This window comes from Symsagittifera roscoffensis, chromosome 6, assembly GCF_963678635.1.
Source record: "Symsagittifera roscoffensis chromosome 6, txSymRosc1.1, whole genome shotgun sequence".
NCBI lineage: Eukaryota > Metazoa > Xenacoelomorpha > Acoela > Convolutidae > Symsagittifera > Symsagittifera roscoffensis.
This window is the reverse complement of record NC_087067.1, coordinates 41207004-41231974: the sequence shown is the minus strand read 5'-3', so window position 1 is coordinate 41231974 and position 24971 is coordinate 41207004. Positions and strand designations below refer to the sequence as shown.

The window sequence follows — 24971 nt, the reverse complement described above, 5'->3', positions numbered from 1 at the left end:
CGATCATCCATCTTGAATCGGTCAGTGAATCGGTCCCTCACCCTGTCAACTTCTGCTTGCAGTTTGCAGCCAATGATGATATCATCCACCCATACTAGAACATAGATCATAGCATCATCCATTCCCCTCATCGTGAACAAACAGAAGTCATTGGTGCTTCGAGTGAAACCAGTCTCCAGAAGAAACGTGCTCAGCGTCTGGTACCAGTCCCTTCCTGCCTGCTTCAGCCCATAGATACTGCGTTGTAGCAAACACACTTGGTTGTCCCCGCTGCTGAAGCCCTCGGGCTGTTCCATATACACAGTTTCTGTTAACGGCGAGTTGAGGAAGGCTGACTTCACGTCCATCTGATGAAGTACAAGATCATCTTGCGCTCCCAAAGCCAGTAGTATTCTCTTTGTTTCTGGTTTACAGGTTGGCGCAAAGGTCTCATTGAAGTCCAGTCCTTCCACTTGCATAAAACCCTTCACCACGTATCTGGCTTTAAACCGCTCCACTTGTCCCATTGCATCTCTCTTCACAGCAAGCACCCAGCGTCCAGGAATGACCTTGCGAGAATTTGGTCTATCAACAAGTGTCCAGGTGCCCATTGCCTTCAGTGACTGCACCTCCAAAGCCATAGCTGCTAGCCACTGCTCCCTTTCTGGTCCAGATACTGCTTCCAAGTAGCTTCTTGGCTCTTGTGCTATCACTGAAGCATGAGTGTAAGCCAGTCCGTATCGGATGGGAGGGTTCCGCGTTCTAGTTGACCGCTGCTCTGGAATCTCTGTTGGCCTCTGCTCTGGAGGCTCTGTGGAAGGTGGTTCCAATTCTTCAGTCTCGACTGGGTCATCTTCCGTAACCCCCACTGAAGCTGCTGCTCCACTATCGTTCGCTTTATTGGTAGACTCAGTGATGGTCTTCGTGCTAGTTTCCTCTACATCAATGCATCCCTCGATTGATAGACCCAGTGTTTGTGACTGCTCACTGTCTACCAGAAAGTCGTCTGGAATGATGTCTTCATTGAACGTCACGCTTCTTGCTCGTACCACTCGCTTTGTCTCCAGGTCCATCAGCAAGTAGGCTTTGCTCTCCTCGTCATAACCAATGAACTTGCTCTTCTTGCCTTTCGGATCCAGTTTCCGCCGGTTTCCTCTGTCCAGGTAGTACGCCAGGCATCCGAACACTCGCAGGTAGTTGACTTTCGATGGCTTCCCATAATGCATCTCCATTGATGAAATGCGATGCTCATTGCTGGATGTAGGACACAAGTTGCGAACCCTGACTGCCGTTGACATTGCTCGTACCCAGAACATCTTTGAGAGCTTTGCATCGGCCAGTAGACATCGAGTCATCTCAGTTATCACCCTGTTGTACCTCTCTGCCACGCCATTCTGTTGCGGAGTATTAGGTACTGTAAACTCCTGTTTCACCTGCATTTCTCTACAGAACATCCGAAAAGCATTCGACGAATACTCACCTCCGTTGTCAGTTCTCAAGCACTTCGGTGTTCCGTGCTCAGCTACAAAGTCTTTGAACTTCGAAAGAGTATCGCTCTTCTTAACCAGGTACTTGACCACTGCCAGACGGCTGAAGTCATCAATGAAGCTCACGGCATAGCGCGCTCCATGCATGCTCGCAACTTCAAATGGTCCCTGGATGTCGCTGAAGACCCGCTGCCCCACTGCAGTTGCCCTGTTCTCTGTCTTCTTTGGCATTGCTACTTCGTGCATCTTCGAAGCTGTGCACACTTCGCAGAACCCTAGCTCGCCGACATCAACAACTGATATTAGATCATGCTTGTTGAGATGCCCCAGCCTTCGGTGCCACAGCATTGCACTACTTGTCTCCATCTTCGCTTTCGTAGCTAGAGTCATCGCGTTCCTCTTGAACTTGCACTCCAGGAAGAAAAGCTTGCCGCGCTGCTTCACTGGTAGCCGTCGACCATCCGGTGCCACAAGATGAGAAGAGTCTGATGTAAAGCTGAAACTAGACCCTCTAGCTATTGCTGAGCTCACACTCATCAGATTCACGTTGTAGCTCGGCACAAACAGCACATTGTGGAAAGTGTAGCTCCTCGTCACATCTTGACAGTCTCGTATGTCCACTTCCACCGAGCCTATGCCCTCAATCTTTGATATTGTACCGTTCGGATTCTCAACTGTTGTCCCCTCATCCCATTTCTCAAAGCTTGAGAAGACAGCCTTGTCGCGCACTACATGATCGGTGCATCCCGTATCCACAATGAGATCATCTCCCTTCATTGAGGTTGTTGCACAACAACTGAAGAACCCTGTCTTTGCCTGCTTGCAGTCCCTTGCAAAGTGTCCTTGTTGTCCACACTTGAAGCACCCTTGCTTCCTTGAAGTTGGACCACTTGCTTCATTCGAGCCACTGCCTCGAGCACCAGATTGACCACTGTCACTTCTGGATCTGCAATCTCTTGCCAAATGACCCTTCTGACCGCACACAAAACAGCCACCACCCGACGCTCCTTTCTTCTTCCTCACAGCTTGCATAGCTATGTGTCCATTCCCAGTCTTCTCTCCACATCGAGCTCGTCTCGAGTCATCATAGTTCCTCAACCTCGTTCTCAGCTCTGTAAAAGTCTTGGCCGGCTGGAAGCTCTCCTGCACCACGAAATGCTCAAAGCTGTCAGGCAGTCCGTTGATCACGAGCGCATTGAAGAGTGTGTCCGTAATTGCTTCCCCAGCTTCACTCAGCCGCGTCATCAGCTCTTGACTTCGAACGAAGTAGTCATCGAGATCCTCCTCTGATCCTAGGCGCAGCTTCGCAAGCTGGCCTACTAGACTGACCACTGTAGGCCTCTCCACACTGCAAAACTTCTCTTGCAGCAGTCTCCAGGCCTTCGTCCCATCGCCATAGCCATCCGCAGCCACGCAGTCGTTCTTGATGTACATCAGTGTGGTGTTGTTCAGGACCAGAGCTAGATGTGACCACACTGTGTTTCGGTTGTCTTTCCTCTGCTGGATCAGCACAGCTCGCTCCTGCATCTTGGTGTTGTACGCCGTCATCTGGTCAGCATTCGGATTCTCAGGTAGCGTAGGTTCAGCTTCTGGTAGATCGTCATTGCCCATCACAGTCCTGAACAGGCCTTTGGTATGCATCAGTGCCACAAACTTCGTCGACCAAGCTGGAAAATCTTCAGACTTTCCACTGAATCCAGCCAGTTTCAAGTCCATCTCTGCTTTGCTAAAGGCTAGATAAAAGCTAAAAAAAACTCTGACAGAAATCAAATAATTATTAAATCAAAAAGTTTAGAAATCTGGGCCCATAACCTGTTAAGATTCAGAGTTAGAGCAAGTAGGACTAGGGGATAGAGGTTTGAGAGTTATCTGCGGTTTCAACTGAGGAGAGAGAAGAGATACTGATTGTTGAAGAATGAATTGAGATTGTGTTTTTAAAATGACACGACAAACTGAGCATCAAATAGTACCAGTTAATTAATTACCAGTTAATTAATTAGTTTATCAAATACCAGCAGACCAGTTGACCTTGTCTGAGTGCATTGAGTTTTATACCAGTCGACCTTTAATTAGGTTTCTATTGCTCAAGTCTGACCTTGAGTTTGGTCTGGTATTTCACTAGTCTGGCATTGAGCTCGTCTGTCCTCAACAGAACCGGCGTTTTTTTTTTGCTATCAGCTGTAATTTTGAGGAGAGTTTGGTTGGTAACCTTTTTTATGATTATCATATTGCAATTCTTTAAAAAATATATGTATATTTGCAGGTCATGACAAACAAATGGACCACTCCGGTTTGGATAGGACATCGTCGTCAGCGGGATCCTCGAAGTCGTCGTCGGCCAGGAGTTCGAGTGCAGTGTCGGGTTCATCTGCTGCCGCTCAGAGTAGACATCAAAGTCAGTACGAGTATGTAGACAAGGATCCAGAGTTCATGGGAAGAGATGGAGACAAGGTAATATACACTCGTAAATATAAGTAGAGATGAATTCAAATTCAGTTTCGGAATTCTAGCTGCTTCTGCTGTTAATTCTGTTTCTGGAATCAATTTATTTACATATGAAAAGCTTGTGTTATAGTATGAACTATCTTTTTCTTCCAACCCAAGTTGCCAATATTGTTGACACAAACATTGTTGCGACAAATTGTGTTCATTTTGAAAGTGTTCATTTTGATCAATAAACAGCTATTAAGTACAGCCAATGCTAAGGATTTTAACACAGACTATTACAAATAGCACTTTAGCTTCAAGGTATCATAGATCTGTAGCGTAGAGGTAGTAAAGGAGACCGGCAACCAAATAAGAGGGTTCGAACTTAGGCAGAGTCGGATGTTTTTAATTAACTTTTTCTTATACTAGTTAAAATCCGTCCGCTCTATAAATTGAGGCATGTTAGTTGGTAAATTTCTTTTTTTTCAAATGTACTGGTACTGCTAATGCTTCATAATTGGCTTGCGTCACTTAGCAATTATGTAGACTCATAATAGGCGTCCGTTATTAAGAAATTTTGTAGATCAAAGTTTTACTCATTCAGTTTTTCCCATTGGCGTTATCGGTCATATTTTTTGCTTGCTTATGCGAAGTGCAAGTTCCCCTCTGTGTAGTTGTTGCGAAATCCATTTCGATGGTGACGATGTTTTGAAATAAATAAATATGTTCACAGAGTGGTCAGTTTAAGAATGATCTTTAAAATGATAGTATACTAATGTAGCGCTTACATCTTACATGTAGCGCTGGTGTACTGTTCGTGATTGTTACTTGAAAGTACTTCTAATGCGATTTTTTTTCGTTGAAGTTTCTGATTGTTTTGATTTTATTGGGTTTAGGTCATAACTATGTCGGCTTTTATACCTCATTTTTTTCTTATAGTTTCTTATCAATTTTTTTGAGCTGAAATTGATTCAAATTTGACAATGTTTGCGAAATCTCAAAATCAATTTCTCTGACACTGTTTTGTAGGACAAAAAACATAAAATTTTTATTTTTTTTAAGTAGATATATGCTCGCTGCTTTTTAAGTGGCGTGTTGTGTTAACCATATCGTTTTTGGTGAATATAATTAAAATCATGAGTTTTTTGCACGTTTTTTGGAATAGTTTTGCGATATTTGTTTTTTGAGTGTAAAAAAAACGAATTGATGATTTTTTGTTTTGTCAGGAAAAAGTCCCAATGCTTAAAAACTAAAGAAGTGCAGTCCTACGTAGCGATTTTTTTATGAATACATATAGGTATAAAAATTAAGTTTTGCTCATAACTTTTTGTTTTAAAATGTCAAGTTGAGTTGTTTTTAAGAGTCACTGAATGAAGTGAAGGCTCTTATATAAGTCTTGCTAATTTGTTTGTTCGTTTTTTTTCAGGAAAAAATCCTAAAGTGATTTTATAACTCTATGTGTGCTTTCATACCTATTAATGCATTTGTGAATGCATCTATATTAATGTGCATTTTTTGAGCTCAGCTCAAATTCATCTGCTTAAAGTTAATTAAATTGCGCTTTCTAAACTTAAGAACGTGGAAATGGCGCAAAAAATTGTGAATATTTTCTGGCTTTGAAAGTGTCAGTAGTTCGATTTAAAATGTCAATCATATTTCGTCTGAAAATTTAACGAGCATTAAGGCCCTACAATATTAAGTTTTAAGTTCGATTGTTCAATTTTAAGTTTTTTTTGTCTTTTGGCTATGATCAGAATTTTTTCTTATTCTAATTCTCTTCTAATCACTTTTGTATAGCGCAGTGTAAATGCTTAATATAATTTTGGTATTATAGCCCCCAAATGTTTCTATTACTGACGAAAAACGTAAATAGATGTGTTTTTTCTGGCTGCATAGCTTTTGGTTAATTTCTTTTGTCTGTTGGTTTGGAGTTACATTCTAGCTAGTTAGCGTTTTATTTCTCGTCTCTTTCAGAGTTTTTGTTGTTATCGGGCTCAAGTTCATGGCACATGATTTTTTGAAATATCGCCAACAATTTTTTAAATCCAAAATTTCGTAAATTTTAGGCTTTTAATTTTTTTTCTGACTTTCTCGTGTCGGCGCTTTTTATCGGCTTAGTTTCCTGAGCACACACTTGATGTTTACGCTACTTTTATCATTGATGAATACTATATTCAAAATTATTATGTTGCAGGTAACAGTGTTCTACCATTTTAAATATATTTTTTTGCGTATTATTTTTGCGCTAAAAGGTTGTTCGTTTTGTTATATGGATAAAGTTGCCTTATTGGACGTCGTTTGAAAAGCGAACTAAGTTCGGGCTTCGGGGACGACATGAATATTTGAAATTTCAAAAATCATTAAACCTTGATATAAAATCATGTATTTATGTATGTATGTATGTATCTTGGCTTTATTATGGAACCTTGTTTTTTCAATGTGTGGAAGATTTTGTTTTGGAAAGTTTTAATTGTAGGCCTGTCTTGTCTGCTTGTTTTTTGTCAGCTTACGGTCCAACGCATAGAGTTTTTTCAAAGCTTTTTTCAAATTTATTTCAGCAATTCTTATTACAATTCACAGTCGGTCTGTAGTTTGTAAGTTTACTATGATTTTGTTTAATTACTTTTTTTCAACGAATGAGCTCAGTTTATGCTTTTCTCTTCTCTACCTCAATTTGCGTCGATTAATTTTCAAAAATTGATTGTTATGCTTTTTGTTTCAAAAATGGGGTGTAAAACTTATAACTCTAATTTATCTCTGGCATCCTTTTCATCAATTTCCACCAATTTGGCAAATCTTTAGAATTGATATTGTATGCTGGTTGTATACGCTGATGAAATTTTTCACTCTTCTGTCCCGAGGTTTGAGTTCTTCCAGTTTTCGAGTGTCCTTTCATATGACAATGAGCCTTTGAAGCATTGTTGTCTAAATCATGTGATTTCTTTATCCTCGCTTTTCAAACTGCCAAGTCGATTGCACTGAATTTACCGGCTTGTATTAATAAATATTGACAGCAATCTTTTTGGCGATCTTGGAGATATTTTTACTGAGTAGTAGATGTTGGAGGTGATCAGGGGGTGGGGGTGCTGGGAGACCCCTGTTTTTAGAGAATAGAACATCAGGTCTCCCAGCTATGTATTAACATTGGGTATAGAGTCTACAATGTATTACGATAGGGAAAAAAATTGGTAAGGTTTCATGTTTGTGTAATGGTAACAGAATGGTAAGAAAAATAGCGTTTTTTAAAACCAAATTTTGTGTGGAAATCTCGGGTTTTTGGAAGAAATTAGGGCGCGCGTTATCCAATTGGTAAATATCAATGTTCTATTCCTATCTTAAAACATGGGGGTCTCCCAGCACCACCCCCACCATCACTGATCACCTGTAACATCTACTACTTCACTGCATTACTGCTTCGTTTTACTTTTTCATTTTGAAAAAGGGTCCTCAGAAATTACTTGTGATTTTGTTTTAATTTACACTACTGTTTTTATTCACTTAAATATGGAAGTGCCTTAATGCATCTAAGTTTTGTTGCTTTACGTTTTGCCTTTAAGAGCCGCAAACTGAAGCCATTTCTGAATCTTAATAAAGAAAAGGAGCTTTCGAAGTTTTTGAAAACCACTTGTGAAATTCTTTGCAGCCGTTTTTCTTCTTATCTTCTTTTCTTAGTTTTAAGTTTTGTCTGGTTTCGGGGACTGATATTTAAATAAAGGTTTAAAAAAGACAATTTAAGCTTGATAGCTCAAGGGTAAAGATGAAAAAAAACTCTAAAACCACCGAAAAACTAATGTTCATCAAAAAAGATGGTTTAACTGAAATTATCGTTTTTTTGTGAATATAGACCAACGAATTATAAGCGTACACGCATGAAGGTGATGTGTGAACCAGCAACCTCCAAGAGCATCCAGTGCATCATTGCAAATAAAGCGAAAAGAAAATTTGTTAATCGATAAGAGCATTTGTAAAAAAGCGGAAAAGAGTAAATTGAATGGAAAAATGGAATAATTATGGGAGGCGGATCGTTTTGAATCTCGATATTGTCTAGTTTTTTTTTGACAGTTTGTGGGCGTATTTATTTGCTAAGGTGTATATGTATTTATTTGTTAAGGTGTATAATTTTTCAAGGAAAAGCATCCGTAAATGAGGTGGAAGAAATTAAATGTGATTTTTGTTCTAGAACTACTCCCAGATGAAAACATTAGACCTGGAAGACCTCTCGTTCAGTCAAGGAAGTCATCTCATGTCCAACAAGAAGTGTCACCTGCCCGAAGGCTCAAACAGACGACAGAAAAAAGGTACAGAGCTAATGCGGTCAATTTATCCATGCTGGTTTTGTATGAACCTTGTTGCATGTAGGTCTTGTTGTATCTCGCTAACTTTGCGTTCAAAACCCTTGCATGCTCAACCTCTAAATGCAAGTCTAAATCTATGATTTTCTAATTAAACCGTGTGGGTACAAAAATAATATATGTTGCGGCAAGATAACCCTGATAGTATTTTTTGTTGAAAGAGCTGCACGTCCTTGCTGGTAATAGTCATTCCAGTTGATCCGATGAACTAATTGATCTGATTTTAAGGTTACGAGGAAGTACATGTGCCTGCTTTGAGACCAAAGCCTTTCAAAGAGGGGGAGAAACTGGTGGCGATTCAAGATCTGCCAGCATATGCCCAGCCGGCGTTCAAGGGGTTCTCTCATTTGAACAGAATCCAGTCCAAAGTACAAAAGTGCGCCCTGGAGAGTGATGAAAACATGCTGATTTGTGCACCCACTGTAAGTGGAATGTAACTGATGAAAATAACTCTCAACCTTGTACATTGATTTTATTTATTTAATGAATATTTGAGCACCAATTGATCAATTTTCCCATCGAGCGTTGCCCATTTTACGTATAGTTTTTTTGAGGAAACGTTGCCCTTCTTTTAGAATGGTCGACCAAATTGATTTTCTGGACTCTTTTAAAACACCATAGCTATCCTATTTTGACAAAATTTTCTGCGGCGTAGGGGATTTGTTGTATAAACAGGACAAAAACGTTTTAGGTTACTTTTTTTTGAAGGTTTTTAATTTTAAAAAATTGCGTTTTTTCGGTGCTCGCTCCCCCTCAAAATTAGTTTATATTGGCGCATGTATGAAAATTAGGGTCGGTCGGCCGAACATTGATGTCGGTCGGCCGACATTGATGTCGGGCAAAGTGAGGACCCTTTGGGTGGTGAGGGGTCGAAAGGGTGTTGTAATGAATAGTGATTCTTTGCTAGTCGCCTCATTAGAGTTGTACAATGTGTTTTTTCTTTAAGTATGAAATTCAATTACAACTTGAAATAGAACTGAATAGCTAAGCTCAGCAGTAAACGATTCTATTTTACCCAATTATTGTTGGCGCCCAGTAAATTCTTCCGAATGCTAATTTAACGCTGGTCATTGTGTGCACTAGCTTACAATGCTATGTCTGTGTGGTATCGAAGTAGGTGCGAAGCTTTGCCCCGTCTGTGTTTAAAAAACAATTGTCTGAATCTTCTTTCATAAACACGATGTAGAAATTAGGAGAGATATTGTTTCATTTGATATTGTTTGGCGGAAACTCTAATCCTTCAAAATAGATTGTATCTTATTGGGCGAATATTCTGTAAACTCGGTGAGCTCTCTTCAGACAAGTTGTTGGATTTACGCTGCTCACTTCCGTGAGAGCTCAATTCAATGTTGTAATTCTGTTGCAGGGAGCTGGTAAGACTAACGTGGCCCTGTTGACGATGTTGCGAGTGATAGGGAAGAACATGGACATGGAGGCCAGGATAAACACGGACCAGTTCAAGATAGTCTACGTAGCACCCATGCGATCACTAGTACAGGAGATGGTCGGAAACTTCTCAGCGGTAAGTTTCACTAATTTATAAGTCGTGATTTTTTTTTCAGAAGTCTTCAAGCCGAAATTTGCTTTTTTTGCGGTTTGAATTTTGGTTTCTTTTTAAGTTCATTTCTTCTTTAAAAATAGATTTTAACTATTACCCTTTCGATAAGCAAGGGTAATGTAATCGGGTACTAGATTTTTTTTCCATAAACAACTTTGTTCACAGATTTCAGTATTGCATGTAGTTCACGACATGCATGCAGTATGTGCGTATATTTGCGCTCATTGGTCTATTACTCTCTCTGAGCATCCTTATTATTGTTTTTCCAATAAGTTCGCAGTTCAAATTTTTACACTTGCGAAGCGATGCGTATTAGTACGTTTTCTTTTTTTATCCATTCTAAGTCGCAAATATTGGTGCCCCTTTTGGGGCACCCTTACAGCTTTTTCATAGCATATGCCTTGACATTCGAATACTAATAAGTTAACACAGTTGATTCATTTTTAATTCATCAAATGAACCGAAAAAATTGATTTGTTTCAAGCAATGTAATGAAAACTCGATTTCAGACATTTTCTAACTCCATTTATCTCATTTTTTTTTGAAATGCGTAATTTATGCATAATGTGGTCTTACGCTTTGCTACTTCTTACAAGCAAAGTTAGTCTGGATGCCTTCACTTTGTTATATTCCAAATTTTTACTTGCAAAATTGAGTGTATTTGTATTTGGTGCCACTTTTGCTGAATTGCATTGGCAATTTTTTAGCATATGTAATTGCTTTATTCGTGACTAGTAGCTTATCGGTTGTTAAGCTTGCGTGGATGAGTAGATAGTGCGTGAGACTCAAAATCTTTTGATTATAGTAGGGCACATATTCGAATCCTACTCGTAGCCTAGTTTTTGCTGATTCGAGGCTTATGCTACTTTTTCTTATTTCACTTGATAGGGCTGCTTTTTGATCGTGATCTCGCAAGTGTTTGCGAAGCGCAGCTTCGCCTGTGTTTAATGATATTTCTTGGTATTTTTTGAATTTTTGACTTCGTCGCTTCGGGTTTATTTTTTGTCGGCTTAGTTTCCGCTGTGTTTTAACCATCCAACTACAGTGTCTGTGTTTTGAGGGTGAGGTGGGCTGGATAACTTGTTATTACTTTTTTTTGAAATTTTTCGGCATTTTTTTTGTTCTCGGTCCTAATAGGTTTCGGTCTATTTTAAATCGGCTTTTTTGTCTCATACTGTTTCATTTGACGAGCAAATAAAGTTTTTTGAGTGTTTTGAGGGTGAGGTGGACTTATTAACTTTCCATAAGTCTGAAGTCTTCCTGATTTTTTTTGGCTTAGAGGGTTTCTGCGAAAGTATCTTCGGCTTTGTTACCGCTGGGTAAATTATCTTCTATTGCTAATTTCTCATTCTCTTGTCTCGGCACGTCTTGGTTTTAAAACTAGCCCTATTCATTTGATAGATATCGTTTTTTCGACATTTTTGATTTTTGTATCGCAAATGGCGCGAAGCTTAGCTTCACCTCTGTGTCAAATTTCCCAGCAAATAAAACATTTTACCTATTCATCCGGTTTTCTCAAATTGGGTTAATTTAATCAAATAGTGTCAATCATAAATTGTTCTAGAAATTCAAAGAGCTGTAAGGCCATCTATTATTTAAAAAAAACATTATTTTCTTGTTTACCTTCGTTTATTGACTTTTTCCCCAACTGTTTGTTTGCTATCTTTTTGCTCCTAGTTCAGTGTTAATTAGTGTAGTTAATCCGCTTATGATTGTCGCTTTTTCGGAAGTTCTACCGCTTTTAAAATTCATTATCTGCAAATAGCGTATATTTGATTGAAAGTAGATTTTTATCTAGGAAAAGCCCTTTCAACCTTCAGTAGAGTTTTGAAACGTACCCTTGTTTCTGTTTTTTTTAGAGACTGGAGTCTTATGGCATCAAAGTATCGGAATTGACTGGGGACCATCAGTTGACAAGAGAGGAAATCCAGGCCACTCAAGTTCTAGTTTGCACCCCTGAGAAGTGGGACATAGTCACAAGGAAAGGGGGAGAGAGAACTTACACTCAGCTGGTGAAGTTGATTATAATTGATGAGATTCATCTTCTGCATGATGACAGAGGACCGGTGCTGGAGAATATTGTGGCTAGGTGAGCCAGTTGGTTTTAAGTTTTTCTGAAGCAGACTTGAAGTTCTAATTGAAAATTGACAACTTAAAATACACATATGTAAAATTAGAAGAACGCGGGTTTAGAGTCACCTTTGTTGTATCATCTATTTGTGCGCTTCGGTTTCATTAAAGTTATAGTAATGGCTCAACACGTCGGTGCCGAGTTACGTATAACGATAACCGATTTCATTATGAGTATTTTCGCAAATTAGATGTTCGAACAATGTAGCAATAATGTTGAGATAAATCATTTGAAACTACCAATTTTGTATGATTTAATTTTTTCGTTGAAGGACCATCAGGAACATAGAGAATACGCAGGGTGAGGTGAGACTGGTGGGTCTGAGTGCTACTCTCCCCAACTACCAGGACGTGGCCACCTTCCTCAGAGTGGAACCCCAGACTGGACTGCACTACTTCGACAACTCATACAGACCATGTCCACTCGAGCAGCAGTACATAGGTAAGTCCAACAACTGCAAAAAATTGATTGTATATTTTCGCTCTTGAAACACTGAAACGTTAGAAGCATAAGTTTTTTATGAAGCCTACGAAATGTTGGAGCCATTACTACTAGAGTTGGTGTCTAAAGCTAGTAGGAACATTTTTCGTTCCTGCATCATAGCGATTACACCATGCTACAAAAATTCGATGGGTAGAAATTCTATTTCTTTTGTAAAGTTAAGAAGGAATTTTTTATAGGGCACTACGAAATAGTATTTTTCTGTCCACCATGTCACTGACAGTGACTGGAAGGAACTATGACGTAGGATGTTTTCAAAACAATAAGTCACTGTTTTCGGTTTCTTTGCGTTCAATATCTCTGTGTTCCTAGTTTTTGCAAAGACTTGATTCAATCAATCATGCCTTTGTAATGAAAAAACTTCCGAATTGCGGCTTTGATGGCAGCTATTTGAAGTTTTTTTTCATCCTTTTTTCAGGAAGAAAATAACGAGTTTGCGGTTTTCACCTCTGCGTTTTTGACCTAAGTTTTTCCTTATTCGTGATCATAAGTGTTTCAAAATGAATAAAGCACTGATAATTCATGGACAAACTATAAAGCATTAAAAAACTAGAAAGTCTTGGAAAAATGAATATTGCAAACTTTTAACTTTTTGGACTGATATATTCTCTATAGATGAGTTCCAACGTGATTTGTTTAGGAGTGACAGAAAAGAAGGCAGTTAAGCGCATGCAGCTGATGAACGAAATAGTGTATGAGAAAGTGATGGAGAGGGCGGGCCAGTGTCAGGTGCTGGTGTTTGTTCACTCCAGGAAGGAGACTGGCAGGACTGCCAGATCCATCAGAGACCAGTGTCTGCAGAATGAAACACTAGGGAAGTTCCTCAAGGTACGTTAATCTCAGAAAGTTAGTTGACAAGTTATTAAAGGGATATTTAACTTCGCTCGCAATTAGCAAGCGTTATCAAGCTTCAATGTAGACTTTTTTTCGGGTTAATAACTAGATGAACAAAATCAGTTGAAGCAGTAAGCTCGTTTTGATAGCAGCAGAACAGAATGCATCAGGTCAGCAGATTTTTTTTGAGCTCGTTTGCCTTTCAAATGACCATTCGAATTTTCATTGATGGTTGTAAATAAACTCTTGTTTTAAGTTTTCTTTTTTTTGTTATGATTTTTCGCTTTTTTCAAAAGGTTTTTTATCGGCTTAAAAGGTCTCGGCTGATGCATTTCTGTTTAGTTGCCTGATAATTTGGCTCAAAATAATTTTTAGCTTAATTTTGGTTTTTTTTCCGGCTGAACAGTCGTCTACTCAAGTTTTGTCTGCTCAGTATCCGCTTGACGAATTTCGTTTTTAATGCTTATATAAGACTGGCGGTTGTGTTTCTCAGTATTTTTCCTTAAATTTACCCGCATTCCCGACAAACGTTAAAAAAATCAAAGGTTTTCCAACATTTTTGGCTCAGCTTTGCATCTTTTTTTTTGGGCTAGCTGCTGTGCCATTTTTTGTTGTATCGTAATTTGTGTGAAGCTCCGCTTCGCCTCTGTTCAAACTAAGCTTCACAACATCATTTGATATCTAAATTATTATTTTGGGTGCCATAAACTCGAGAAACTGAAACATTGACCAATGAGGGCATATGGCGCACAAAAGAGTACAGCCTTTTTAATGGTGTTAAATGTAAATCGTGGTAAAGATAGTCACAAGAATGCGTCGTGAAAATCTGTGTCCCAAAGTTATTGTAATTAATGCTCGTTTCATTTTATGCTTGTAGTCAGGGGCGGATTTTATGGTTGTAGTCAGGGACGCCTCCCGCGGAATCGATAACCTCCTTTAGGAGTTGCACCAAAAAAGGTTGATTTTTTTGGTCAAAACTTTCCAAATATAGCCCAAAAACAGCAATTTTGCCCGTCCGGAACTTAGACAAAAATTTGACAAAACAGTCCGCCTAGCATTTTCCGAATGTAAATTCGAGTAAAGCTTTTATTTATATTTGTCTTGAATGAAGCTTCACGGCTCTTTTTAGACATCTTTCTACAATTTCTGCTCACTGGTTAAAAATTGATTCAAATTGAATTATTCAAATGTAAACTGTAATTTCCTTTGTGAAAGCAAGGGATATACCGCCCGTGATTTTTCCAGGGAGCTAGTAAACTCAACCATGATGCCGCTGCGGGCATCCCGATATATAAAGTGCTCGAGGTGGTTGCCATTGTCAATGAATATTAAGCTACTAAATTTTTTAATCGGTAATTGGTAGTTAATAGCCTCAAACTTTTAAAGCTTCCGTGTTTCTTTTTTCGACGGGATGTGTTCGGTAGCTAAACATGTCAAAACTTATGTGGAAAATGGAAATTAGCAACCATATAAAAAGTTATATTCTTTCTTGCTTTTTTCTCTTGACAACTTTTCTCTGAAGGTTCATATCTGCTTAATTTTTTTTTACCCTTATTCTGATGGATAAATTTAAATGGATACATGTGTGGTGGGAATTTACAGGGAAGATTTTCAAAGTGTAAGATAATTTTTTATTGAGTTAGATTTGTTCATTTTTGTCTATGGGACATCATGTTGACTTTTCTGTGGACTCTGTGTGGGTGTTATTTATGGGCGTGAAATATTTTTCTTAAATGCTATTCTGTGAACTTATGTCAGATCAAATGATTCTTTCTGGCCAATTTAGACGAATCAATCATCAATTTAACGTTGCTGAGGCGTTTGATTGATCGAAATTTAATTGAAGATGAAGATTTCCAAAGATAAAAAGGCAATATTTTTTTGTTGATTTCGCTTGGATGATGACATAACCAAAGTCGAAATTTTCTTACCTTTTGTCCCTTTTTGCGCGTGCTCGCGGAATGCAGCTGCGCCTCTGTGAACACATTTCTGATGAAAGCTGTCAACTGGGCATATATGGGGGGAAATGTTAAAAGTATGATATAAAAGATAAAAAATGCATGTATTTCGAGCGGTTTATCGCCGTCTAAATTCTTTGTGGAGAATATATATCGCTTAACGGTTTCATGTTATTCGATTTAGACTGCCAAACTCACCAGTACAACTTGTTAAGATATCTTGAAAAATTGATGATTTGCCTTGCAAGAATTCCTTCAATAAAAAAATATAGTGTGGGGAAGGATCTTTGATTGCATTTTTTCGTTTGGTTGATTTTTTTTGCCTAAAACAGTTTTTCTAGGTTGAAAATGTGATAATCTTTTTAGAGACGAATTGGTTTTGTTCGGCTTTATAGTTTGTTGCGAAGCTTTATCGGCGTTTTTTACATTTTCATACAACTTTTCGGCTGCCCTCGATGCAACAGGAATTGTATGAATGTAGCAAGTATCAAAGTTGGGACTGAAAAATATACATTTTTTCAATACAAAAAAAATTTATATTTTATAAATAAAATATCCGAGTTCGTTTTGCAATATTTCTCATAAAAGTATCATTGTATTCAGATTCAAGTGCTTGTTACCTTTGCTATAAACAAGGGTATTGCAATCGGGTACTAGACTTTTTCCACGTAAATAACTTTATTCACAGAATGGTCAATTTAAGTTCAGCTCATAATGAATTTGATTTTTTTTGCCTCTCTGACTTACTTGGCTTGGAGTTAACGAATACGCCTGGGACGTTAATGGTCCTATGTTCGAATCTGACCGGACCTTTTTTATACGAAATATTCAGTTTCAAAAAACTTGTCGGATAATATTTGTCTGCTTATGTTTTATCGGCTTAGTTGCTACATCATATTATTGTTTTTTTTTATTGCTGAACGAAATTTACACTGTAGTTGCTTGTAGAGTTTTTATTTACTTCTGCTGTTTGTAATTTCTTTATTTCGTAAATTTTCTGTTTTTTTTTTGCTGAAAAATTTTATTCTGCCCATACAATTTCGGCTCATACTTCATCGGTTTAGTGGCCTAATTTTGAGTAGTTTGAAAGGAAAATAGTTTTTATGCTCACTGGATAGCCCAAATTGCTAAAGTTTTCAAAAATTATTGGTCAAGTTTTTCATGACAACATTTTTCTTGGCTTTTTTTCTTTTCTTTATTTTGGGCTCGCTGGGTTTCGGCATATGTCGCATCGGCTTAATGGCATATATTGCGTTTTTCAACTAGCGAAAAATATTTGCTTTTTCTAGATCGCACAATTTGCTAAAATCTTAATAGAAATTTTTGTTAAAACTTTGTTCAGAGGAGTCATCTCCTGGAATCATTCATTCCAGGAGACTTTCTGTTGCAACAGATCTTTGTGCATGCTAGAGTTATAAATATCCGGCCTAATCGCAATGTGCTTATTATGTTTGTTGTAATTTTACCAACTCGATTTATTATTTTTTTTTTTTTTTGGTTTCATCGGCTTATTGGGTTTCGGTGTTTTTACACAAGCAATGCTTGTGTTGTAGTATGAACTATCTTTTTTTTTTCAACGTAAGTCGCAAATATTGTTGCGATAAAATGTAATCATTTGAAATTGTTCATTTTGATCAATAACCAGCTATTAAGTACAGCCAATGCTAAGGAATTTAACACAGACGATTACTGTTCCGACTTTCGTAACGAAAGTAACGGAATATTTGTGCTCGGGTGGTTTATTTTCTTCAGACAAATTTCGACCTTTTAACTAGCCATTTTTGACGGAATTTCTTATATCATTCAAAAGGTATTGTTGTCCTGTGCTTAAATTTGAAAAGATATTTTATCTGTGATCGTTTTTCGTAAAGTTATGGGGGTTTAAGAATTGCCAATTTGGGTGAATTAACGCGCGATATAATTCGCGCTATTAACGCGTAGGCGGAGATTTAATACGTCAATAAAAAATCGTTCCAAATTGGTTGAAGGAAGCTTTTTGCCATAATTGATTTGTTACTAGGAGCGAAATGTATCACTTTGTACTTTAAATTGCGTATGGGGGATTTATTTTATTTTCCTTACATTTATTTTTTTCATGTTATTACTGATCCATGGACTGCTCTATAAATTTAGTTAGTAAATTTCTTTTTTTTTCAAATTGACTGGTACTACTAATGCGTCATAATTGGCGTGCGTCACTTAAGAAATTTTGAAGGCTTCAGCTTTTCCCAGTAGCGTTATCGGTCATACTTTTGCTTGTGTATGCGAAATGCAGTTTCGCCTCTTTGTTAATATCGACCTAGTGGCCTCTTATTGCTCTGTTTGTTAATCGAAAATATTTTGGTGCGCGTGTTTTGGTGCTCTGAGGGGAAGGGGACTTGAAATTATTTGATTTGTCTCTTATGTTTTAACTTTGTTATCGCTTGATAACTATTCATTCAAATTCAATCAACCATCTGGCGCATCTGGTGTAGAGATAAGACAACTGCGTGAGACGCAAAAGATTGTGCTTGGAATCCGGCGGAAGCCTGTGTTTTTGCAAACTGAAAAAAATTTGGACTATCTTCAGTCTATTTATTTTAGTCGGTTTAGTTCCCGTAGCCCGACTTTTTTTAAAGGTTCAGCTTTTTTCCAAGTTGCTGTTACAGCTATATTTGAGACGTCAAAGCCGGGGAGTTCGATAACAGTCAAGATTTGATTTTTTGCAAACTGAAGTGTTTCGGCCACTTAAGATTATTGTCTGAGTGTTTTTTTGTCGGCTTATTTCCGCAGAATTCTTTTTTTTGAAAATTCGACTTTTTCGCATTCGGAAAGCATCTTGTAGAGTTTTTATTGTTTAGCTAGTTTTATTCCTGATTTTTTTGGGCTTTTGTTACGATTTTCACAATTTTTATTGACAAAAACCATTTTTTGACGGTTTTTTAAATTTTCAATGTTTCTTTTCATTTGATAATAATCGTAGTCATTTTTTTCATCACAAGTGGTGCGCGAATCTCAACATCACTTCTGTGTATAATATAAAATAGGCGTTATACCGGTATTTGTGATCGCTACCTTTTAGGATGAGCGAAATTGCGAAAGATCACTATGTCCATTATGTTTTAGGAGGAGTCGGCGTCGGTAGAGATTCTGCGCAAGGAGGCGGAAGATGTGAAAGACACTGAATTGAGAGATCTGTTGCCGTATGGCTTCGCAATCCATCATGCAGGCATGGGTCGAGTTGACAGGACTCTGGTGGAAGATCTATTCAGTGACAGACACATTCAGGTACAAAAATTAATATAACAAAATATTTGTTCAAATTTTCATGTTTTGGAGGATTCGAACCATAACCTCTAAATTGAGGTGTCAGACGAGGCTATACTATGATGCTGTAATACGCCCAAAATCAATTTATTTTCTTCGTTTCTTAGTGTAACATTTTTCAAATAATGTTAACCTAAGCAAACTTCATTTTTTCTTTTTTTTAGATCAGTTTGTTCACGCTCAATTTTTAAGAGTCAATGAACGTAGTGAAGACTCTTGTATAGGTTGTGGTGTTTTTTTTTTCGTTTATTTCTAATAAGAAGTCCTAAAATTTGTTCAGGCTCAAATTTGGTTTTCGGGTGTGACGTTTGGTTTCTTTTCGAGTGGAAGGCTAACTCCACAGTCGAACAGGAAAAGTATGAATGTCGCAAAAAAAACGTGATTGACTTCTAGTTTCGAAAATGGATCAGATTTTCCAGTGAATACAACTATCGACCCAGTTTTCTCAAATGGGTTCAATTTTATCGAAAAACTTCAATCATATATTTTTTTAACTTCAAAGACCGCATTATACTTTGTTCATTTTTGTTCGAAACATGATTTTTGTTCTTCTATTCGTATTTTTTTTTATTTTCCTTGCGTTCATTGACTCATTTCCTTCTGTGTCTGTTAGCTATGGTTCAATTTAGCTGTCTGACTTTTAATGGTTGACTTTAACGCAACGTTGATTTTCCAAAACATATTTTTCTTTTAAGAGTCATGAACGTAGTGCGAAAGTGTAAAGACCGCGAAAAAGGAGATCGACTTCTAATTTCGAAAGTGCTCTTAAATTTTCAGATTTCTGTAGAATAAAAATTTAACTATTGATTCATTTGTCTCAAATTGTTTTATTTATATCAAAAAAGTTTCAAACATAAATGTTTCTTGAAATTCAAAGCATGATGTTTTCCTTGAAATTCGAAGCTTGAAGTTTTTTTTGTAAAAAAGCAATTTAGTGTTTTTTTTCTGTTTCCTCTTTCATTGACTCCTTTCCAACTGTCTGTTGGCTATGTTTCAATTTAGCTGTCTGACTTTAAGGTTTTTTGCGAATTCACTTAAATTTCATTCTCTAAATAGAAGGCAAACACCGCTCACCAATTTCTAAAGTGCAAATAGTGCGAAAAATGCATATTACTTTTTTAAAATCGACTCAAGTTGTAGGATTTCTCAAGGGAATAAAAAAATCCTTTTTTGAGACAGCGCTTGAAGCTGATATTTTATAAGTTAAAGAATTGTCCAAAAATTTTCATTTTATGGTTGCCGTGAGTTGATTGACCTTTTCCAACTGTCTGCTCTTTACAAAAGTTACGAGATCGCTTTTCTTTCCAGCCGAATCTGTTCGGTTGTGCTATTCGGTCAAGTTAATGCGTTATTAGAAGAGAAACAATCACTCTACGGTTTCACGTTCTTCATTTATTCTTCAGATTCAACGGGCTATAAAACATGACATTTTTTCTCCGAAATTCAACTTTTCGGCTTCCTTGAGCTATGTTTTTATGTTGTTAGTTAGCTTTGTTTTTATAGGATGACTGTTGCAGCGTTTTGTTTTGAATTTTATGGGCCAGCTCTGAAAGGCATAACTTTTAACTGGTAGCTCTGAGAGTTCTCAAACAGATGTTTTTAATTAAAGTTTTTTTGATCGAATGCAATTCAAATAGCTACTTTACAATTTCCATTTTCCTTGTTGAACAGTTTTGTGACTGCTATACAATTCTAATTTTCCCTGCCAGTTTTTAATAGCGGATTTCAATTCGACAACTTTATATTTCAAGGAACTGAATTGAAAATCAATAAATTTGATTTTCGCCTGACATTTGAACTAAAAGCTTCACTGCAAATTGAAAGACATTTAGAAGGCTATTAATTGTTTTCTGTTTTTGAGAAATCTTATTTCTATTGACAAGTGAATGCTGTACTACCCTCTAGCATTGAGTTCGCATCAGGATGGGCCTTGAACCACCAATCTTTCGACTGATAGGCTGAAATCTTAGCCACTTGACCGCTTATCATGTTGTTTGTTATCTTGTAATAGTTTTTTTGTTTCAGGTTTTGGTATCTACAGCAACCTTAGCATGGGGTGTGAATTTGCCAGCGAATACTGTGATAATTAAGGGAACCCAAGTTTATAGTCCAGAAAAGGGCAGGTGGACTGAACTTGGCGCGCTGGATATTTTGCAGGTGAGTACCTGATCAAATTTTTTCATGCCTCTCTAAAAACCCATAAAAAATACGGTGCGGGTAATATCATTGTCAACAAAGTGATTTCAAACGTTTTTTTTGGGGGGGGGGGGGGTCACAATTTGTCACAATTTCTTAAGTTATCTTATATTGTAGCTTACTCTAAATTAAGGGAGAGGGCGTAGAAAAGGTCCAAAATAGTGAGATTCAGATTTGATGTCTGTAATAGAATCTCTTAGTTACTCTAATGCAGAGCGTAGTAGTTAATTGCAGAGACAGCTCATTTAATGTAGAGCGCGCAAAGATATCCTCTTCCTTTTGATATCCTCTTTGGAACTGGTGTTCTGTTTTCAAATCCGGAAGCCAGGTTGTTTTCTTACTTTTCTAAGAATCGATGAACGCAGTGAAGACTCATGTATGATCAGTAGCAAAAAAATTCGGACAATGTCTCAATATCACCTAAAAGTTCAAATGCACATGCAAAAACTGCGGAATCAAAACTTTATCTATTGATCCAAATTTCTCAAATTAAATTAACGTTATCAAAAAGTGTCAATCATAAACTGTTCTTGAAATTGAAAGAGGTCTGAGGCCAAATATATTTCATATTGTATTTCGAAAAAGTTGAAATTATTTTAAAAAAAACAAGTCAGTTTTTGTTTCTTTGTGTTCTTCGACTCTTTTCCAACTGTGTTGGCTACGTTTCACTTATTGAGATGTTGGTTTGCTACACATAGAGGGAAGTTTGCCTTATAATTTAGATGTTGGGTCGAGCCGGCAGACCCCAATACGACCAGAAGGGAACTGGAATAGTTCTCACCTCCCACTCAGAGCTGCAGTACTACCTGTCTCTGATGAACCAGCAACTCCCAATCGAGAGCCAGTTCATTTCAAAACTACCAGGTCTGTGCCATCCTGTAATCTGCATTCAAACTTTAATGATTTTTGTGTGCTAAACTATTATTGAGATAGAGATTAAATTTTAAATTAATGCATCAAAATGTTTGCTCTTAAGTGATTTGAAGTTCCATTAACGGCGTTTGAGATGGAAATTCGGGCCATTTAAAAACAAATTTCACCTTTCATACGCATGATAATTTGTCGATCATTGTACCCACCAACTTTTCCATAAATGGGACCAGCTTCAAAAATTCGAAAACTGAGAAATCATTAGTGAGCTATTTTTTGGTTAAGTAGAAAAAACCAAGGTTGTTTGCAGACCATCTTTGTGCGGAGGCTGTGCTGGGAAATATCAACAACACAAGGGATGCTGTCAACTGGCTGGGATACACGTATCTTTACATCCGGATGCTGAGAAACCCATCCTTATATGGTATTTACTCCTTTAAAACATAATAATCCTATTTAGAAAGATAAATTTGAAAGTTAAATATTTAACATTCAGTGTATGTCTATTATTTTCTCCGTTCCCATTAAAAAGTCTTCTCCGCGTTGAAAACTATCCGATTCGCGCTAATCATGCTCTCTTTATCTTATTTTAATTCATATCGGGTTTTGACAAGGGTCTTCTCAATTGTCCTTTGATGTATTCGTAGTAGAGATGATCTGGAGGGCTTAAGTAGGGTAGCATTGCTGAACTTCTACGCGAGTTCAATTTATGATACCCACTGCCAAAACTAATGCTATCATAATATATAATGAGACCATTGAAAAGAATGGGATGAGACAAAAAATTGTATGCAATAGAACCCTAAAATCGAATTGGTCTTATTCAGTGTCAATTATTTCTGTATTGCGGTTTTATCTTAGATGATTTTTTTTGTGGTTATAGTTTATATCCATTTGGAAATGTAAGATCTTGATTTCAGGTGTCATTCAAGACGACAAAGACCAAATCTTGGAGCAAAGAAGAATCGATTTAGTACACAGCGCCTGTGCACTTCTGGACAAACATAATCTGATTAAATACGACAGAAGAAGCGGGAATATTTTTGTCACTGACCTCGGAAGAATCTCAAGCCACTACTACTGTTGCTTTCAAACCATGGCTACATTCAATCAGTTGTTGAAGTCGACGTTGTCGGAAATTGAGTTGTTCCGAGTGTTCGCTTCTAGTTCGGAGTTCAAACATATAATTGTGCGGGATGAGGAAAAACTAGAGTTGAATAAGTTGATGGAAAGAGTCCCGATTCCGATCAAAGAGTCGGTAGAGGAACCAAGTGCTAAGGTAATATTACTTTCGTTGAAACAAGTTTTTCAAAGCTTCTAAAATTTTAAATAGTCTTTTTTTCACAACGCTCTAAAAGTTAGTATAATTTAAGTGTTATTTTTAGTTAAATGTTACTGAACGCCGTAAAGATATTATTTAAGCGATGCGAAATTTGTGCAAATCAAAGTTGAGAGTTGTTCACGCTAGTTGTGCAAGTGAAACTCGACAAACAGATTTATCACTGACTTAGATGATTTGACTTATGTGGACTCTTTCCACCTCTGTGAAGTTAATAGCAAAAATAGTTACACTCTCAATTAAAAGTGCTCATTTAAACCCGTTTAAGCTAGATCTTGGCGTATTTTCCTTGTGTTTGCAAAGGAAAACTAAACGCGAAATTGGCAAACGTTCTCTTTCTGATAACCCAACTTTCTCCCTCAACAAATTAAACAAGCCATTGCGGATAGCAAACCCTCACAAGCACTCGGTCCGGATGGCATCTATAATGTCCACCTCAAACTCCGTGAACCTCTTGGACTTGAATACTTCACTTATTTGATTATCCCCCAAATGTAACCTCCCTGTTCAAACCTGAGAAGGAACAGAAAATTTCCATGTACAGGCCTATTTGAGTACTGTGCCCCACCGTCAAAATTTAGAGAGGCTCGTCCATCCCTTTTTAACAAAGCACCTCCCAATTGCCACACCCCAAGATGGGCTCCGCCTATTTCATTCCATCGCAACCGCTTTCTCCACCCTTGAATTTTTATCTCTCAAGGTTTTAACCAAAACCGTCCTTCTTTACGTACTGTTCTCGCCACACTTGATCTTTCAAAGGCATCTGATGCGGTATGTCATAGAACAGTAGTGAAAATCATTCATGACACACCGATGCAGAGAGGAGGTATAGTTCACTGGCTCGGCAATTTTTATGTGGCCGACAAGCCACCACTTTTTTCAACAACCAAGTATCCCCCAATAGAATTTTTCTTTGTGAAGTTCCCCGGGGATTTGTTTCATCACCGACCCTTTAATTTTACGTCCATGACGCCCCTCCTCACCCCGAAAGCATCGCGCTCGCTAATGGTTATCGGCGCTACCTTTTAAACTTTTTGTTACCTTCCGTAACCTAGCGTTCGCGTCCTATAAAAGGATCAGATAACTTGTTTTCGTCTTACAACAAAGATTTCTACAAAACTCCTACTGTCTACTGTCTTTTTAAACCACGAGCCCTCCCTCTGAATAAAAATCCAAAAATGTTAAGGGCTAATTTTGATCGGAATCCATGCTTTGCAGCACACTGCAAGAGATCTGCTGGCAAGGCTTGTCGCATGATAGGAGTCCTGAAGGCGTTAGCAGGTTCCTATCGGGGTCACTCTGAAGAAACCATACTTCTGTTTTACATCTTAATTCGCCTTTTTTTTATTATATGCATTCCCACAAGAGTGTAATAACTGGCTTAACTCTTATGAGCTTCACTGCACTCCAGCACAGTGAAGTCAAGATCCTTAACGTTCCAAACCAGCACTTTCTTTCAAATTCTCAGTTTTTAATCTCCACATTCCGTTTCCGTTACCCAAATTATGTTTATCACTCTTACCCCACCCCCCACACCCCCACATCAAGTTCGCAAATTCATTTAAGTGCTTTTAAAAATATCACAGCCTCAGTATTAACCGACCAAAACCCATCACCAAATCTCAACGACTCAGAGGAAGTTTCCTTTTTCGATTTTACTACCACAAGTGCCTTCTTAAACAAAACCATACAAATTTTGTAACCAACTTCCTAGCAGAAGCACCTTCCTCAAAGTCAGTTGTATCCCACCTCCAAGTATCGCCCCCTCTGAACAGTCCCTTCCCAGAACCACTGGTGTAAGTTTTCCGAACTTTGGTCCGGTTAGTCGGATTTTAAACACCCATCTCGGCCGCTTAGACAACCATGTTTCCCACCTTGCCCGAACTGTCTGTTGTCACCCCACACTAGTTGGCATATATTTAACTGCCCCAGAAATCCCTCCCGTTTTTCTCCTGCAGACCTGTGGTTAAGGCCGGTGAAAATGGAAAAGTTCCTTCGCCTGGAGAGGAACAAGCAGAAACCGCCTAACATGG

At 37.8% G+C, this 24971-nt stretch overlaps 1 protein-coding gene across 2 annotated transcripts in view; it reads left to right on the top strand.

The window, feature by feature from the left end:
- The window catches only part of LOC134848047 (U5 small nuclear ribonucleoprotein 200 kDa helicase-like), a 77289-nt gene that overhangs the window by 12371 nt on the left and 39947 nt on the right, over positions 1 to 24971 (top strand). For both annotated transcript variants that reach the window (XM_063865381.1, XM_063865382.1), the window contains 12 exons: positions 3730 to 3917; positions 8074 to 8191; positions 8474 to 8667; positions 9612 to 9767; positions 11663 to 11892; positions 12206 to 12375; positions 13076 to 13263; positions 18333 to 18494; positions 20559 to 20690; positions 21452 to 21593; positions 21910 to 22023; positions 22520 to 22878. In XM_063865381.1, the coding sequence (XP_063721451.1) occupies positions 3730 to 3917; positions 8074 to 8191; positions 8474 to 8667; positions 9612 to 9767; positions 11663 to 11892; positions 12206 to 12375; positions 13076 to 13263; positions 18333 to 18494; positions 20559 to 20690; positions 21452 to 21593; positions 21910 to 22023; positions 22520 to 22878 (2153 nt within the window). The remainder of the gene's footprint in view (positions 1 to 3729; positions 3918 to 8073; positions 8192 to 8473; positions 8668 to 9611; positions 9768 to 11662; positions 11893 to 12205; positions 12376 to 13075; positions 13264 to 18332; positions 18495 to 20558; positions 20691 to 21451; positions 21594 to 21909; positions 22024 to 22519; positions 22879 to 24971) is intronic.